Here is a 19,002-nt window from a genome sequence, read left to right on the forward strand (position 1 = left end):
ACACTTAAAAGTATATGCAACTAGCTTTTTTTGTTAGATGATTTCACCTAACTGGAGGCGAATGCAAGTGATCTACACCTCTTTAAGGCAGGCTAGTTTGTCTAAGCGCTGATGTAAGGTAGATTGTGTGTATTATATTTTTGGTTTAAACTGTTTGCAACATACATGTGATAGACTTATTGGGATCTAAACCCATCGTGAGTCAAGGAATGATTATATCCTATTTTACTCAATATTGAATGACATTTACACACGAGGTTATAACCTAAGAGTGTTACATGTGAAGTATTGATTAGTAAAAGCATTATAACACCCATATTGAGAGCATTAGGTGTGTTGATGATATATATAGGTAAGAGGGCGAGGTGATGGTGGCTTAATTTCAAGGCCTACCAGAGAAGGATTTTAGTGTTAGTCTTCATCTCTAAATAATGACTTCAAAGATCACAAAATAATGCCAAGAATAAGTAATGACTTAGAAATAAGAGCAATACATGTATACTATCAGAAATATGGAGGAAAAACCGTTTGCTGGACTCTTGGAGTAGCTCTGGCCTGGAAGTCCATAAAATGCAAACTAACTTTTTAAATCTTATCACACTTTACTGGTCATATTTTCTACTTGTAACTGTGGTAGAGTACAGAGAACATAAAATACCTTAACAATTTTAAATGTAAAGCTTTCTTAGCATACATACTTAGCAACCCATCTCCAGGACTCCAGCTATTTTTAAGTCACCTTCGAATGTAGTCCTTCCATTACTCAGATCTGGTTTTCATGTGAGCATCTGCTACTGTTCACTTTTTCTTCTCAAAATGCACCATCTACTCCCTGTTATTCTAATGTTTACTAAGTTTTTGAGAACAGGGGCTGATTTTTGATTAACATAATGTTCTTTTTTCATACTTCTTGTACACTTTAGAAGTATCTTGGTTCTGGAAATCCTGTTGGTGTTTTCAATGGTATATGTTCTCTGGGCCTGAAACTTGGTTCTGACTATTTCAGAAACGAACCCAACTTTGCAACTGGTTGTGAGACTCCTGGGGCTCCTGTTTGCACCTGGATGCCGGTGGCTGAGACACCTGAGGAGAAGCTGTTACATGGAGGGCAGTTCTGCTCTGTCTGTTATTATCCCTTCCACACCTGCAGGCCCTATGGAGACACTATCTCTCAGTCCTTAGACTTCTAATTTGTGTGGATTGGTTTTGGGTTTGCTAGAAAGCTTATCAATTTTAATGATCTTAAAAAATAGCTCAGCTCTGGGTTTCATTGATTTTTCTCAACTCAGGTTTGCTGACTCCACCAGTTCCAAGGTACTACTGAGCCTACCCAATAAGTTAAAATTTTTTATTATTAATTTTTAATTTTCAAATTTCTCATACTTGTTTTTATCTTGTTTTTTTTTAAAACATTCCACTGTAATCAGGAATGCTCACCATTTGCATTTAAGCATTTTTATTTATTTATTTATTTATTTATTTAAACTAATAATCATATTGAATTGAGCAAACATCCTTTTGTGGTAAACTGTTAATTTTCTCATTCTGTATATATTTCTGTGGTTCCATTGTAGACTCTTCTTATTTTTAAATCATCTTGTTTTTATTGGCTTATAAAGAATGAGGTTTTATTATTGTACGTTCAAAGCAAAATTTGTTTGTTTGCCGTCCCTTCCCGCCCTGTGCCAGTCCACACCAAGCAGCCCCCAGCACCCTTCCCGTTACTGTCACACTCCTTTGTCCCCTCCACCCTTTCTCAGCATCTCATTACATCACTCCAATCTGGTGTCATCGTCAACCCCCATCTCTTGCAACCCATTCTTCACAGACATACAGATGTGTAAGAATTAGGATCTACATAAGAAAGAGAACACACGGCGCTCCACTCTCTAAGATTAGGTCACCTCACTTAATGTAACTTTCCAGTTCCCTTCATTTTCCTAAGCCTTTCAGTCTCATTTTCCTTGACAGTTGTGTAAAATCCTGTTGTGTATATATGCCACATTTTCATTGGCCGATTTACTGTTGATGGACAGCTGGGCTGAGCCCATTCCCTCGCTGTTGTGAATAGTGTGGCTATCACTGTGTGTGTGTAGGGACCTCAGTGGTCGACAGAGACTCTCGCTGTTTGGCAGGACTGGTATAGCTGAGTTATATGGTAGTTCTAGTTTTTGGTTTTCTGGGGAGCCTTTGTACTGATTACCGAGGTGATTGCAGCAGTTAACGCTCCTATCAGCAGTGGGCAGAGGATCCTTTTCTTCCCACAGCCTCTCCAGCACTTCTATTCTGATCATACTCATTCTGGCTAGGGTGGGAGGGAATTTCAGAGGGGTTTTAATTAGCAGTTTCTTAATTTGTGTGATTTTATTTATTTTCATTTTATATGTATGAACATTTGCCTGAATGTATGTCTGGGCGCCATGTTCAAGCAGTGTCCACAGAATCCAGAAGAGGGTGTTGGGTTTCGTTGCATTGGGTTAAAGATGGTTGAGAGCTGCCAGGTCGGTGCTTGGAATTGAGCACAGGATCCTCTGGAAGAGCAACCAGTGCTTTTAACCACTGATCCATCTCTCCAGCCCAATCTCCAATTTCTATAATAGTGTTTCAAAGTCTTACAATTCCAGTAACTTCATAATTTTGTCACTGGCAAATTGTATTTTCCCGAGAGTTGATCTTTGTTTATCTTTATATAACATGTAATTGTGGTTTACATTCTCATTTAGAGTGTGACCTATGGTTGGGTCCTGTAGGAATGCAAGCATTTCTATTTTAGTAATGACTGATCTCACTAGACTTAGGCACACATCCTAACTGTGAGCCATGGTTCCAAGCCAGTCCAATTTTAAGGTTTTTGCATTGCTAACTGGGTTTCCCCTCTTCAATAATTTGTTTTAAACATGGACATAATTCAACTCCGCTCTCAAAGTTTTTGGTGTATATGGTAGCGTAAAATGTGTGCACACAAAGCTGAGGCAGGGGAATGAATTCACATCTACCATGGAGAGTTGCTTTCCTAAGTTCCTCTTCTCACTGTGCTCGAGGGCTTTCTGGTGTTATTAGGTTATTTTGTTTTCATCCTGACCAGAAGCCCACAGTTCTACAGCCTTTCCATCTCTGTGCCCGCTGATATGGACACACAGACAGATGGTAAATGCGATTGCATGTGATCCATCAAGTGGAGAGACTATCTATGTTCTTAGAGTTTTGGTTTCCGAGTTCTCTTGTTCACTGTTATCATCATTGCTGTGGGTGTCTGGAAATCTAGGGCATGTGAGAATGTGGGAACAGGCGATGGGGGGGGGCGCTAGAAGATTCCCTGATTCTCTCTGAGCTTTATGGCCACACAAGAAGCCCTTTCTACATCTTGCTGTGCCACAGTGCTCAGTGCAAGGTCTGAATCTTTTCAGGCTGGGAACTTCCCAGAGGAAAGAAAATGCAGACTTGATGGTGTTGTAAAATCCAATGTTTCCCCCAGTTCACCTTTCCCAGAGTCCTTAGGGAACAACACCACCGATTCTATAATGTTTTATAGTTGAGTTAACCTGGAAAGAAAAGATAATATGGATTTAGTTCATTCCATCCCAGAAATGGTTCCTTACTAAGTTTTTAAAAATGTATTCTAGATGCAAGTGGCTTATCTGTCATATGACTTGCAAATATTTTCTATACTCTATGTCTTATCATTTTATTCTAGCAGTGCCTTTAAAAAAACAGATATTCTAATTCTGGGGAACATAATTTATCATTCATTCCTTTTATGGATTTTACTGTTGAGGTCATACTTAAGAAATCTTCATCTAACAAAAAAGTCACAAAATGTGCCAACATACTTTATTCCAGAAGTTTTATAGATTTTGGTTTTGTACTGTATCAATGATGTAGCTAGTTCATTTATTTGAATATGGTAGTTAAATTGTTATACCAGTTTTTGTTGAAAAGACAAATATATTTCTCTCTGAAGTTGATACTTTTGTAAAAATCATTTATTTGTAAGTGTGATTCTGTTCCATTAGCCTGTTTGATTTTCCATTGTAGTAAAGTATATATGTAATATTAGCATTCACATCACTTACAGGAATACAATTGAATGGTATTAAACGCCAATGTTGTGTAGCCATTAAAATAGTCTATAAGGAAATCTTTTTTTTTTCCAGAAGTCTATAACAAAGATTTTATTTGTACTTAATTCTCCAAACCAACACCAAACATCTCAGGGGTCATAAGGCCATGTTCCATGTTTACATTGGGGTCAATAGAACCAAGCATCGCTTAATTGTTTACATTTGAGCCACAAGCACATTTTCATTAGTGTATTTGTTGCTTTCTTTCATTCTTGCATATACCTTAGCCTGGTGTGCCACAAGTAAAATCTGTTGAAAGCCACTGAACATATCTCTGTGAGGATATCCAAGCATCATACTGATATGGAAACACATACTAGTTATAAGGATACTGTGGTGGTTTGAAAGAAAATGGCCCTCCTAAAGTGGTGGTGCTACGAGCAGGTATGGCCTTGTTGGAGGCAGGCTTAGAAGTCTCTTTAACCAAAACTTTTTAATCATCCTAAACATAAACCCTAGCCCTCCATTACCTCTATCCTTTTTCCTGTTCCCAAGAATTAACCTAGACTAAGTATTTCATGTATAACCATACAGAATTTGTCATAGGACTGGCATAGTTTAGGTAGTATATTTTCAAAGCATGTATTATAGCACATATGAACATTCCTTTTTATAGCAAAATACATACTCACTTAAATTCGTGTCCTATATTTATTTGTTCACTCACCTTTGATGGCATTTGGGGTATTCCAGCTTTTGGTTGCTATGATCAATGCTGTTATTAACATTGATGGACAACTCTCTGCTTTGGTTTCCTGTGTGTGTGAGCGATTGCTGGATCATATGGTAGTTGTGTATTTAACTTTTTGAAGAATTGCCAAACTATATTTATATTGGCTGTTCTGTTTTACAATTCTGACAGAAATTTGAAAGGATCTCAGCTTCTCCATATACTCCCCAACACTTGTCACTTTCCAGTTTTTAAAGCACAGTCACCCTGGTATGTGTCACAAGCAGGATTCCACTGTGGTTTTGTTTGGAGTTCTTTCGTGACTAATGTGTCATTTCTTTTAATATGATTCTTCATTGAGGAAATGTCTATTTCAGTTCTTTATCAATTTTTAATTGTGTGTGTCTTATACCTTTTTTTCTTCAAAATTTCTTTGGCTGCTTGAGAGATTTCCTGCAATTTGTACATATGAATTTGAGGATCATTATGTCCATTTTTGTGAAACACTGAAATTGTATTAAAATTGTTCATTGTTTTGGGTGGTACTCCTATATTCTAGCATCATTTTTGTGAACATGAGATGACTTTCCACTTTGTTAGGCTGCTTAAATTCTAGTCAGCAATATTTTATAGTATTCAATGTACAGGTTTTTATATCCTGGATTAAATTAACTCTTAAGCAATTATTCCTAAGTGTGCTATTGTAAATAGAGTTGCTTCCTTAATTTCCTTGGGAAGTTGTTTGTTGCTAATTTATAGCAACACAGCTATTTTGTGTTAATCTTGGGCTCTGCAACTTTGCTGAACTCCTAAGTTTTAGTACTTTCAGATTCTTTGGGGTTTTCTGTGTGTACGTTCATATGCTATATGATCCTAATGATGGTATCTCTCCTTTCCAGTTGGAAGGCATTTTACTTCTTTTTGTCTAGTAGCTTTGACAGGACTCACAACGTCACCGTGATAGCCATTCTTAGTTGTTATCTTGAATACATCTAGAATTAATTAAACCCCAAGTGGCTGGGCACACCCATTATGGATTTTTCTTGATTGAATCATTTGAAGTGGGAAGACCCACCCTAAATCTGGGTATTTTGAGGTGGGAAGAACCAGCTTAAATCTGGGCCACACCTTTTGGTGCAGCTTATAAAAAAGACATGGTAGAAGGGGGCAGCTGCCCTTTGCTTTCCATCAGGAGACAGTCATTGATGGAATAGCCTGATCATAACCTGTAACCACTCTAATAAATCCCATATACACACATATTCTTTCTACCAGTTCCAGAAAACCCTGATCAATACGACTTTGGTACCAGAAGTGGTCCAAGAGCAACAGGAATATAAGGGTGGATACTTTAAGTAACTGTAATGGCTTCCCATTTTCCAACACCTACAGATACTGAAGCCTCTCTGATGTGAAATGATCTTTTTGTACACTTTGCTTTCATTGGCTTCATAAAGAGCTAAATGGCCAATATCTAGGCAGAAAGAGGTTAGGTGGGACTTTTGGAAGAAAGCATGGGGAAGAGAGGTGGGGATGAAGAAGGACAGAGTCGCCAGGAGATTCGGGGAGAAGCCACACGGATGAGTCCGATGCACAAGATTGGATAGAGGTAATAAAGCCAAAAGGCAGAGAGAGTAAATTAATAGAAATGGTTTAAGTTAAGAGAGCAACTTAGAAACAAGCCTAAACTGGCAACTGAGCTTTTATAATTAATAAAAAGTCTTTGTGTGGTTATTTGGCAGCTGGCTGGAGGAACAGAAAAGTCTACCAATACCTCTCCCATTACTACACCTCCTCCTAGAAGCTTAGAGAGCCCATGGTGTGAACTGTTTCACAAACTTATCTAGACAAGTGCATTTAACTACCCTGATACACCTATTGTGAGAAGAAGGGATCTGAGTGACTCTCCATGTAAAAACTTTCGAGTGTCTACAGAATTCTCAAAATGATGCTAGTTGGCTGCTCCTACAGCTTCATGATGGAATTAACCATCCTCTAGCATCTCCAGACACAGCAATGAAGGACAAAAATGAAATCTTTAGGAGGTAGTGCCTAGTTGGAGGAATTGAGGCATGCCCTGACAGGACAGATCACATCCCTGCTCCCTAACCTGTTCTCTGCCAGACTCAGCCTCACCTCAGACCCAAAGTGATGCGGGCAAACAAACATCCACCGGCCCCTCTGAAACCCAGAACCAAAACCAATCTTCCCTATTTTTAGTTGATTTTATCAGTATTGGTAACCATAACAGAACTCTGAGTAACATCAAAATTGGTGTGGTTTTGTAATGCCATTATCACATGGATATTCTGTCTGCCCACTTTTCTACTGTCATTTGATGATACTAAGATTCTTAGGTTGGCTTACTTGGTGATCTATGGGCCCCTTAAATTCTATGAACTCTTCTTCAGTTTTTTTCCACTCCTTACATAAACTCATTTTAATCAATCCCAGCTTCTATTTGTTTGTGTTTACTGATTTTTCTGTCTGTTCAACTTCACTCAAATCCTTGCAGTGATATTTTTCATTTGTATGTATACGTTTTTCCTGCTCCAGAATTTCCTTTGGTTCCTTTTAAAAGTCTTCAGCTATGTGCATAAGTGCCACACTAAGCAGTTGTGCCACGAGAGCCACTCATTCTCTATTATCTTATTCTCTTTGGGCATCACCTGTTGATACGCCTTTAGTTCTCTATACTTAGAGCCAACAGTTTTGGCATCTAATGCTAAAGGCTTTTTTAGAAATTGTTACTATTGATTAACTTGTCCCCTTTAGTGTGTGTGTGTGTGTGTGTTTCTGGTGTGGGTATACACATTTATACATGTGTGTACATGCATATGGAGATCAGGATACAACCTCAGGTATTATTTTTCAGGTGCCATCCTCCTTGATTTTTTAAGCCAGGGTCTCTTACTTGCTTGGAACTTCCTGAATAGGCTAAGCCAGGGAGTCCAGGGATTTACTTGGTTCTGCCTCCCTAAGTGCTGGGATTACAACATATGCCACTGTACCTGGCTTTTTTTTTTTTTTTTTTTTTTTTTTTTTTTTTTTTTTTTTTTTTTTATGGGTTCCAGGGCTCAAACTCAAGTCTCCTCATGCTTACAAAGTAGCCCTTTCCTGACTGAACTGTCTACTCAGCCCCAGATTTGTTCCTTTTAATGGGCCATTACCTTCCTGTTTCCTTTTATGCTTCCCCTTCTTCGTTTTGCTTGAAAACTGAACATCTGAATCTTATAATTCATTAATTTGGTTTGAAATTACAGCTGACATTGTCTCTATTCCAGGGGTTAACCAGAGTTTAAGGCTTTCTTGGGTCTTTTCTGACTCTGTGCTTTCCTTGGGTGTGTGTGGTAGATTTTTTCCTAAATGCACTCATACACATGGTTGCCTTGGCATATCCCAACCCCGAAATACCTGCCTCTTAACGGGGAACATGGAAAGTAGGGGAAGGACCCTGCTGTGTCCCCAGCTGCTGCGGATTGAAACCATCATGGCAGGCCTGTACAACAGCCACTCTTCTGAAAAAACGAAGGCTTTTAAACAGACTCTAGAGTCCCTGACAGTGTCTTCTGACAGCCTCTGCTGTCACAATTGTCCCCAAGGTAGAGCTGAAACCCTGTTGAGTCCTACTCCCCTTGCTTCCCAGATACCACCTAGACTTATCTTTCCTAGAATTCTTTCTTTGCCAAGGGGGGAAGTGCTCTCAAGAGCAGGTAGAATGTTCCTCAGATTCTGCTATAGTGAAGGTGGACAAGCCCTGGAAGAAAGTGAAACCTCCTGATAAATTTTCTGCTGTTACAACAGCCATGCTGCCTCGTGTGAAGGTACTTCTCCTAGAGCGGAAGCGGAAGTTCTGATGCTTTTGGCTTGCTTCCTTCCTGGGGGCGGGGGTGGGGCGCTAGCAAATAGAACACAGCCTCTACCCGAGGCTTATTGTGATAGTTAATCTTGTCATCTTGACTGCATTTTAATTGACATAAGAGAGACAAGGGACATGTCTGGACACATCTTTGAGAATGTTTCTAGAGCGAATTAGCTATAGAGAAAAATCTGCCTTCAACTTGGGTGTCACCACATCGTGGGCTGGGGAAAGGAGAGGCAGCTGAGCTGAGTGCTGTTTCCTGGCCTGCCTTGGTGTAAACTGCCACAGTCTTCCCACCTGTATGGACTGAGGTCTACGAAACCGTGAACTAAACAGCTTCACCCTCCCCCTAAACTGTCTCTGTTAGGTATTTGGTCACAGTAATGTGAAAAGCAAGACTTTGGGAGTGTTTTTGTTTGTTTTTACAGAGTGTACTTAGAATGGAGAGGAATAATCACATTGGCTCCCAGAATCTCCTAGGTCCTGAGACCTTGAGCAGTTGCTTGAATCTACTATATTTAAGTGGAATGTATAACCTAGTCTTATTTTTGCCTAGGCGTTCCTGCTTTTTCCCAAAAGTGGTAGTTTCTGTGATTCTTTATTGCATCTCAGTACATCCATATCCTATATATTAATGCACCGGATGGGACAGTTACATAGATCCCCCACAGAAGTTTACTGCAGGAAGTCTCATTTGATCCTAACAAATATACAGCCATGTCAGAACTTTAACCAGCGCCTTTGTATGTAACAAATATTAGAGGAGTAATTCTCAAGCCTTGCTACTCTAGAGAGTCACTCAATGGACATTCCTCAACTTTGATTTATGCTTCAGCCATGGACATTATTACATTTCTAAGTTTGGTGTGGAAGTCTGAACCCTACATTTTCTTTTCTTTTTTTATTTAATTTATTATTTTACATGTTGATCCCAGTTCCCTCTCCCTTTCTCCCTCCCTCCCTCCCTCCCTTTTACCCTCTCTGCCCTCTCACATGCACCCTAACCACCCTCTCCTCCCATCACCCCCCCCCCAATTCCATATGTAGGGCAATGCTATCCAGGTGGGATCATGTAGATCTGTCAAGTCATTTGAAGTAAGGACTAGGGCTTCTCTCCTGTCTCTAGGTTAAAGCAGTATCCCTCCATGGGGGATGTGTTCACAAGGTCCTTTTGTGCACCAGGGATACATCCTGGTTCCACTGTCTGAGGTCCCTTAGACTGCTCAGTCCTTCTGGCTGAGACCCATATTGAGGGGGGCCTGAGTCAGTCCCATGCTGGCTTCCCAGCTATCAGTCTGGGGGCCCATTAGCTCCTCCTTGTTCAGGTCAGCTGTCTCTATGTGTTTCTGCAGTCTGGTCTTGTCCTCTCCATCTGCATCTGGATTCTAGTTCGTCTCAGTGTTTAGGTATAGGGGTTTGCTTCTGTTTCCAACAGGTATTAGATGAGGGCTCTATGGATAAGTTAGTTGTTGATCTCACTCTCCGGGAAGGGCATTTATGGTAGCCTTTCCACTGATGCTCAAATTGTTAGTTGGCGGCAGTCTTGTAGGTCTCTAGACCTTTCTTTGGAACCCTACATTTTCAAAAGCTGTCCGGGTAATTTTTTTTGATAACAGAGCCAGTGTATAGCCACAGTCCTCTGGCTATTATTAAGGAAATTCAGTGGTTGACATAGAATGTTTGGGGCTAGAAATACTGCTCAGTGTTGCAGTAGCATTTGCAAAGCCCTGGGTTCCAGCTGCAGCATAGCCTGGGGGAGGTGGCAGGGAGGGAGGAAGGGAAGTAGATAGCTTTGCTTTTACTTTCTCTTTTGGCTACAGTTATATAGGCTACAGTTATATAGGTTAAGAACAAGGTTTTGAAGTTTACAGTTTAGGTCTTAATTCCATCATGGCCACTTTCTGGCTTTTTAGACAAATTACCTAATCTTTAAGCACTTCAGTTTCTCATCTATAAAGAGGGAAGTGTTATTTATATGCGCATTTATGCAGACAGCACAGTGTTGGCTGCTTTTTAGGTGTACGAGAGCGCCACTAGATTCGTTCCGGGTGCAGCAGTCTTTTTCATGCACACCGTCTCTATCTTGCTCTTGGGAGGTTTCCTAGTGTGCATTGCATTCCAGGGGGCATCACAAATACACACGATGTGGACCACGCAGGCTTTCAGTGCGGTAGCCGCAGGGCACGTCCACCAGGGGGCGTCCGAACGACCTGAGCTCTTGCGCCAACCGCACGGCACCCACGCGCGTGCTCACTGGGGCCGCGGAACCTCCGCCTCCGCCGCCGCGGCTTCCCGTGCGAGCTCCCGAGCTAGACTCCTGTTTTCCCGCTGCCGCGCCCCTGGCTCACCGGGCAGCAGCACCAGCGACTGCGCTGGCCCTCGCGGCGTGGGGCACGGACACCCGGGCCCGATGCTGCGCTGGTTGATCGGGGGAGGCCGCGAGCCGCAGGGCCTGGCCGAGGTAATCTGCGCGGGCCGGGCTGGCCGCGGGGCGGGGCCAGGCCGCAGGGCGTGGCTGGCCGCGGGGCGGGGCCAGGCCGCAGGGTGTGGCTGGCCGAGGGGCGTGACGGGGCCAGCTGAGGGGCGGGGCTGGCTGGGGGCGTGGCGGGTCGGCAGAGGGGTGGGGCAGGATGTGCTGGGCCGGTGGCTGGCGCTTAAGTAGTGGGTAGGAAGACTGGGAGAATTTAGGGATGCTCAGGGCCACCTCGCAGTCAGCGACTGCCATTGCTTAAGCAATGTGGAATTCACTAGTTGCTCTTGGAGAGACCAAGTCAAGAAAACGATTTCTGTTTATTTAGTATGCGTATGGTCTCATTGCCACACTAACTTATATTGAAATAATAAAGTGATTTTGCCACTTCATCTGAAATTTGTTTCATGTGCCACCTGAACCAATTTGTGTTTCATTTTCTTTCTCATAGGAAGCATTTTTACAGTTAGGATTATTGTGAACTACTTGGCAGTTTTAACTCCCTCAGCTTTTGTCCACACTGTGATTTACACCCAAACCAAACCAAACCACTTATCTCATATGATTCTAAAATCCTTCAGGAGATAACGAATTGTGGATTATTGAATGATCACATAACATATACATGACAATTTGAATTAAACTGCTTGTTTGGTTAGTATAGTATTTTTATTAACCAGTTCTGTCATGCTTGGCAAATTCTCAGTTTCCATAATTCAGCATCTGCTAGAGAAAGACAGGACAAATGCAAAACCATCACCGTGGGTGAACTTTCTCAAAAAGCATTCCAGCATGCTGGCTCTTACTTTGTGTTCATGTAAAAGTACCTTGGTTGTACAACTGCCTTGACTATGCACCCTGCTTTCCCCTAACGTATGCAAGAACATTTCCTTCAGCCTTTCAGTCTGAGGATTCTCAGCCCTGAGGTATTCTTGTCTCCTGAGGATAGCACGGTGTCTACTGTTGGCAGAGGTTAGGTATGATGGGGGCAGTGTGTGAAAAAGAGGCATGCTGGTAAGTACCCTGACACCCAGGAGAGGCCTCAGCAACAAAGACTTACCGAGTCTAAAATGCCACTTGTGTTAAATTTAAGAAAGCTTGCTTAAGAACAAAGCTTTTTATGGTGAAATTGTATGGGGGTTCACTCCAGAAATGGGGCCAACAAGACTTACCCTGCATGGTTACGTTACATGGTGTGTGTCCTTAACACAGTGTCTGCTGTCGGCTTTCCAGATAATACTCTGCATGTTGGAACTACCTTTATCAATATGGTTGTCCAAAGTTGAACTCGGGAGTCTGAATTTTTTCATTACTATCCTTGTTCATTGAGCAGACATCTTCTGAGTGCTTGGGGTGGGCTGCTATAGTCCATATTTGATGCATCCAGTCTGTAGCTTTGTGTCTAACAAAGTTTGTGTATGTGCATGTATGTGTGGGTGTGTCTGTGTGCACACACACCTTTTTGTGTGTGTCTTTGTATATCTCCGTGTGTGTGTGTGTGTGTGTGTGAGAGAGAGAGAGAGAGAGAGAGAGAGAGAAAGAGAGAGAGACAGAGGATAAGTTGTAGGAGTTCATTCTTCCATGAGGGCCCAGGTATGAACTCATTTCTTAGGCTTAGTGACAAGTGACTTTATCTGCTGAGCTATCACCTTGGTCTCCAACAAAGTTTGATTAACACTCCTAAAAAAAAAAAAAAAAAAATGAGGCATGGGATTGACCAAATAGTGTTAAAGTCAGTCTTATTGAGATTCAACTAAATAAAATTTACTGTTTGCAAGTTTACTGTGGCTTAAAAATATTGAAGCTTTTGGTAAGAGAAATAATTTCATGTAGAATGCAAATTGTCCACCTGATATTATAGGAACATATGTATTTCTATTAGAGTGTAATATCCCGTGGCTTTTAAAATCTTCTGTTCTTACATGGATACTGTGCAGTTGTAAATCATTTTGTCTTTCTGTTTTTGCTTTGTTTTTTTCATTACAAGAAAGCTGCTTTGCAGACAATAGGAGAAGACCAAAGTCAAAACCCCTATACTGAGCTGCTGGTTCTGAAAGCCCATCGAGACATTGTCCGGTTCCTGGTGCAGCTGGATGACAACAGGTGAGAGACTTTCCCTGATGAGTGGCCACTGCTCAGAAAGGCGTGTCAGAACGTTCTATTAAAAACAACTTCAAAATCAATTCATCTTTTGTAAAAAACAAAACAAAACAAAAAAACCCCCCAAGATTCTGATGATAACAGGAGAAACACAAGCAACTGAAAGTAGTAACGTTTAGTAGAAAGTTGAAACGGACTTTGAACTCTGTTGAAAATATGTTTAAACCTGGTGTCGCCTTGTCATGTCTGCAAACTTGTGGATAACATTTATTTGCTTTTTTATTTGCTGTTTTGGAAAAAGATTATAATGAGGTTTTAGAAATACCCTTACTAGTTTAGAAGAAGCAGATGACTTTAAGAATATGATTTTCTGGCTGTCAAATCTGAGGAACAAATAATGGTGTTTAAATATTAGGTATCTGCTATAATATGCTTATTGTGGAATATTACTTTAACTAGGCAAAGATGTGTTACATTTGTTTATGTGATGCAATATTACATTAACTATGTAAAGGTGTATTGCTTTTGTTTATGTTGCATTTGTTTAATTTTGTGAAGATGTGTTGCTGTTTTACCTTACCTGCCTAAGATACCTGATTGGTCTAATAAAAAGCTGAATGGCCAATAGCGAGGCACTACAGGGACAGGCGGGGCAGATGGGCAGAGAGAATAAATAGGAGGAGACATCTAGGCTTGGGGGAGAGGAAAGAAGAGAGAAGGAGGAAGAAAGAGAGAAACAACAGGGCAGCTAGCCCAGCAGCTGCCAGCCAGCCAGCCAGACAGACAGACAGACAGCCAGCCAGCCAGACAGACAGACAGCAGCCAGACAGCCAGCCAGACAGCCAGCCAGACAGCCAGCCAGACAGACAGCCAGACAGCCAGCCAGCCAGACAGCCAGCCAGACAGACAGACAGCCAGCCAGCCAGCCAGACAGCCAGCCAGCCAGACAGCCAGACAGCCAGCCAGCCAGACAGCCAGCCAGCCAGACAGCCAGTCAGACAGCCAGCCAGACAGACAGCCAGACAGCCAGCCAGACAGCCAGCCAGACAGACAGACAGCCAGCCAGCCAGATAGCCAGACAGCCAGCCAGATAGCCAGACAGCCAGCCAGCCAGCCAGACAGCCAGCCAGCCAGCCAGACAGACAGACAGCCAGACAGCCAGACAGCCATACAGCCAGCCAGCCAGACAGACAGACAGACAGACAGACAGACAGACAGACAGACAGACATGGAATAGGACATACAAAGTGAACAAAGGTAAAAAGCCCCGAGGCAACATGTAGATGAAGAGAAGCAGATTGAAATAAGTTATAAGAGCTACTGGGACAAGCATGTGATAAGGCCAAGCTTTCATAGCTAGTAAGTCTCTGTGTCATGATTTGGGAGTGGGTTGGTGGCTCAAAAGAAAGCCTGCTACATATGCTGGTTTAGCGGAAGGTGAAGTGAGGTTTTACCTTGGATTTCCGTCATTGATGAACCTCTTTAAACTACACCATTCTCCGATTCCTGGGTAGCCTGCCTGCCGTGTTTGCAAGTGGACAAAGGTGTTCAGGTCTGAGGGCCAAGTATGTAGCTTATCACTAAGCCCGTTTAGCTGCAGTTGCATCGCTGATGGTGTCAATTCTGAACCTGTCCTGGAAGTGCCATGAGAGTGAGGACTATTATTATTAAACATAGCTGTTGGGTGAGTGGATGACTCCCAGCTTATGCCCCTGGCCCGCAGCCCACCCTAAGCTGCCCAGGCTCTGCTGTCCTGCAGTCTTCACTGGTGACTTCAATGCTTTTTCCTTTGAGCTCCTGAGTGACTGCACCTGGGACTGCTGTAACCCTCCTACTGCTATCTGTTGACTCTTTTCAGATTTTTTATTATGTATCGTTTAATTGTGACGCAAGTGATGTGAGGCCAAGTTTCAGAGATAGACAGAGTTCTTCCCAGCATTCCCCTCGCCTCAAACACCAGCCATCATCTGTGTCTTCGAATCAGCTGCACGTCTCACCTGCTAACTACAAATCCCAACCGCTTCCTCGGGCTTGAAAATTCACTGGAAGGGTTCAGCAAATATTTATACTAATGGTTACAGTTTTATTATAAATTAAAAATCAAGATCTTCTAGATAGGTGGCACGGAGGGAGGTCGAGTCCCAAATGCAGAACCTCTGGGTCCTCAGGGCTTGCTGCCTTCCTGATATATTATGTATACTGCCAAGAAGGGAGCCCACTGGAACGCTGGGCTTGCAGGTTTTGAGTGTGTGTGTGTGGGGGGGTGTGTGTCTCTGTGTAGGCATGTTTTACAGTGAGTCCTAATCACAATACTTCTGGTCCTTCCCCTGGAAGTCGGGAAGTTGGTCTGCTCTCCTGTGGTATCACGAAACCCAAGATTTCTCATGGCTCATCTCTTCATAGCCCACTCCCTAGGTACAATATTTAAGACTCTATACTGCATCATCCATTACCATGAATATTAAAGCCATTTCTATCACTAAGGAAATTTTGGGGGTTCAGAGGCCCCCTTCTAGGAACTGAGGGTCAAGACCAACAAAATACATGTACAGTATGTCTTGACCATTGCTTGAAAAGATTTGCTTCTTATGCATGATACTAGCCAGATTGCATTGTTTTCTTATTGTGCTGGAAGACAACCAAGACACAGCATGGAAGTATAGCATACCCTGCTTGAGCCTTTGGTTTTTATTACAATTTTGGAAGTATAATATTTACCTGTTTAAATAACCATTTTCTGCAAAGGTGGAAATTTTGGATAACTGAAGGTTTCATGTATCATATTTTATCCTGTAAGTTGCTGGGTTAAAAACATCCAGATAATAACTTCTAGCCACTATTACATAGGCCTTAAAGAATTCTAAAATCATTTTGTTTTTAAGATTAGTAAATATAAAGCATACTCTCAGGAGCTAATCTTTAAGTTTGACAGAGACTATAGAATGTCCTTTATGATATGTCCTCTGGTTGTTATTACACAGTTAGAAGAATCTGAAAACAGGGCTGAGTTGTGGGGTAGTGGTTATGAAGCTGGTGCTGACAGTACATTTCTTCACAGGACACTCATGAATATTCAGCTAGTTACAGATAGGACCAGTCTGTAAACAGTAAAAGCTGTAGCTGAGTGTATGAGAGATTGTTTAAGCATCACCCCAAACTTACTAGTGTGAAACAAAGCAGCCACCATGTACTCTGCCTTAGCTTTTTATTCCATTGGGTGGCAGTTTTGACTCGACTCGTCTGGCCAGTCTTTTATTTGAGATTTGGATCTGGTCTGCCGGTGTCTGTGTGGTTAGCTAATAGGCGACTGAGGTGAGATCGGGCGGCAGTATGGTAGCCTTCTCCTTCCATGTTTTGCTTTTAATGGAGTGATGTGGAGTTGTGACACTGACAGGGCAAGTCCCCAAGCAGACACTTGCCTGTCTCTACTCATGGCACCTCTGCTGCTGTTCTATTGACCAGGTCACATAAGAGGTGGCACAGGTCCATGTGTGAACAGCTGGGTCCTATTGTACATGGTGACTGTAGGAATAGGGCATAAATTATGGCCTTGTTTGCTATGTGCCACAGTGAATTTCAGTGTCTAGAATGTCCTGCCTTTAGTGATACAGTGGTCACAGACCTTCACAAATCACTTTGAATTCTTTCTGATCAAGCCATCAGTGTATCAAAATTTACATGTAGTTATATATTTAAAAAAAAAACTCAGTTGCAGACCTGTAGAACATTGGATTTCTATGTTCTTTAAAAAGTTTATTCTGTAGCAAAAAAAATTCTCAAAAATAAAGATATAACAAATATATGAAAAATCTATTCATTATAATATTAGGAAAATAACTAGGTCTCAGTGACTTTACTGTTAAAGTATGGTGCCCTTCCCCTCCCCCCCTCCCCCGTATTGGAGATTGGAGATTTCATGCATTCCAGACAAGCATTGTAGCAGCTGAGACATGTGCCCAGCCCCCAGAGTGCTTTAAAAAATTTAATAATGTTTGTGCCTATTGATGGGATGTTTTCTTTTCTAATAGTTCAGCCGGAATTATCTTTGTTTTAGCACATTATTAATACACTGTTAAATTCCAGAAAATACCTACTTTTTAAACATATTCTCTGTGTTATACTTACTTATTTATTTGTAGGTTTTGTACATGTTACATTCTGTTTGGTCAGCTATTGTAACCCAGGTTTCACGCTTCGGGTCTTTAGATAATATCATCTGATTGAAAATTTTGCAGAAGGATTTTCTTGTTTTCTTGGTGGCTCACCTAAAATCAGTGAGTGGAAAATTTTCTCGATTGGTTTTTGAAGATACCAGATAAATCCTGTATATCACCTAACAGACAGCTGCCTTTTCTTCTCTTCTTTGGTATTTTGTGAACATGAAGTGAGGGCCATATTGATTGGGAGATCTTCTTCAGAAAGCTAAGCCTCAGCAGGAATCTTCCAGAACATGAACTGTACTGAAATTGCATGTGTGCTCTAAGGCAGACACACCACACTAAACCAAGTTCAGGGCACACGCTAAGACCGGCTTGCTCTGCTACTCATCTGATCATTCCTTGCTCCTCCAGGAAGCAGACAAGGTTATGTAGGATGGTGATCATGAATCCTATGACCCATGAAGCACCAGACTACAGGAAAAGGTGCTTCTCAGGAGCTGGTGGGGCTGAATTTTAAAGACAGGATTGTTTGGCAATCCACTGAGAACAAAATGTGGGCTCTCCCATTAAGAAGGTATTTTTCAGGTGATATCCTTTCTCATTTAGTACATTCAGAGAATAGAAATCAGTAACCAGAATGACTCAGAGCTGAGGAAAGTGACACAGCCTGTAATTCTTACATTAGAGAGGCCAAGGCAGGGGGGTTAGAAGTTTTGAAACCAGCCCAGACTATATACTGAGTTCTAGGCTATAACAGACAACACCCTGTCTCAGAAAAACAATTTAAAAATTGTACTGAAGAATCATAGACAGTGCAGTAAAATTAAAGAGGCAGACTGTTTTTGAGTTCTTGGGTTGCCATAGAAACACTGTAATATGTTAAGTGTTTGCATTATTAGAGAGAGAGAGAGAGAAAGGATAGGATTGGACAAGGGATGCTGCCCCATAGAGAGTCCAGAGGAAAGATTGCCCCTTGGGTTGGGTGCTTTCTCCAGATGGAAACAGTGCCACTTCCCTCCATGGTCTTTTGCTGAAATCCATCCAAGTAGAGCAGGCCCCTAATTCTAACGTCTTGTTAGTACCCAGAGACTTGGAGCCACTCCAGTTTGGGTTTGAAATGGACCTGAAGTCCACAGCAGGAGGTGGTTGGACAACACATTCCTCATACATGGCCAGCTAGTCCCCTCTTGAAGTCTGGAAGGTGCTTATTTGGACCTGATAGACTTCCAATATTGTATGTTAGGCAATTCAATTTTTAAATTGCATAAACACAGCCATGTGGGCCTTTGGGCAGCTTTTTAAGAAACTCTACCTGGAAAAAGCTATAAATAGAACCCTTTTTTTGTCGCAAGTTTCAGTAGCCAGTTATTCACAGACTTTGTAGCAAGTTGTTATGGTGTCTGCCTCCAGTCTGGCATTCTGACTCATTGTAATATAATAGATTTTGCTAAAGCCCATTTAATGCCAGTAAGACAAAACCCACCTTGTTCTGGTCCAAGATTCTCAAATGACTTGTAAATCTGTTTGTTGTTTTGGGATGAATAGTTCAGTGACTCAAAGTATGTTCATGTCATTCACGTGTGTCTCGCCACCCCTTTTTCTTGTTGCAGTTTTGCCTT

At 41.8% G+C, this 19,002-nt stretch overlaps 1 protein-coding gene across 1 annotated transcript in view; it reads left to right on the forward strand.

Moving 5' to 3' along the window:
• Positions 1 to 10,893: 10,893 nt before the first annotated feature.
• Positions 10,894 to 19,002, forward strand: part of Wdr41 (WD repeat domain 41) — a 47,240-nt gene continuing 39,131 nt past the window's right edge. Inside the window, exons 1-2 of the mRNA XM_051183001.1 lie at positions 10,894 to 11,114; positions 13,111 to 13,226. Coding sequence (XP_051038958.1) covers positions 11,064 to 11,114; positions 13,111 to 13,226 — 167 coding nt within the window. The 5' untranslated portion in view covers positions 10,894 to 11,063. The remainder of the gene's footprint in view (positions 11,115 to 13,110; positions 13,227 to 19,002) is intronic.

This window comes from Phodopus roborovskii, unplaced genomic scaffold (assembly GCF_943737965.1).
Source record: "Phodopus roborovskii unplaced genomic scaffold, PHOROB, whole genome shotgun sequence".
Lineage (NCBI taxonomy): Eukaryota > Metazoa > Chordata > Mammalia > Rodentia > Cricetidae > Phodopus > Phodopus roborovskii.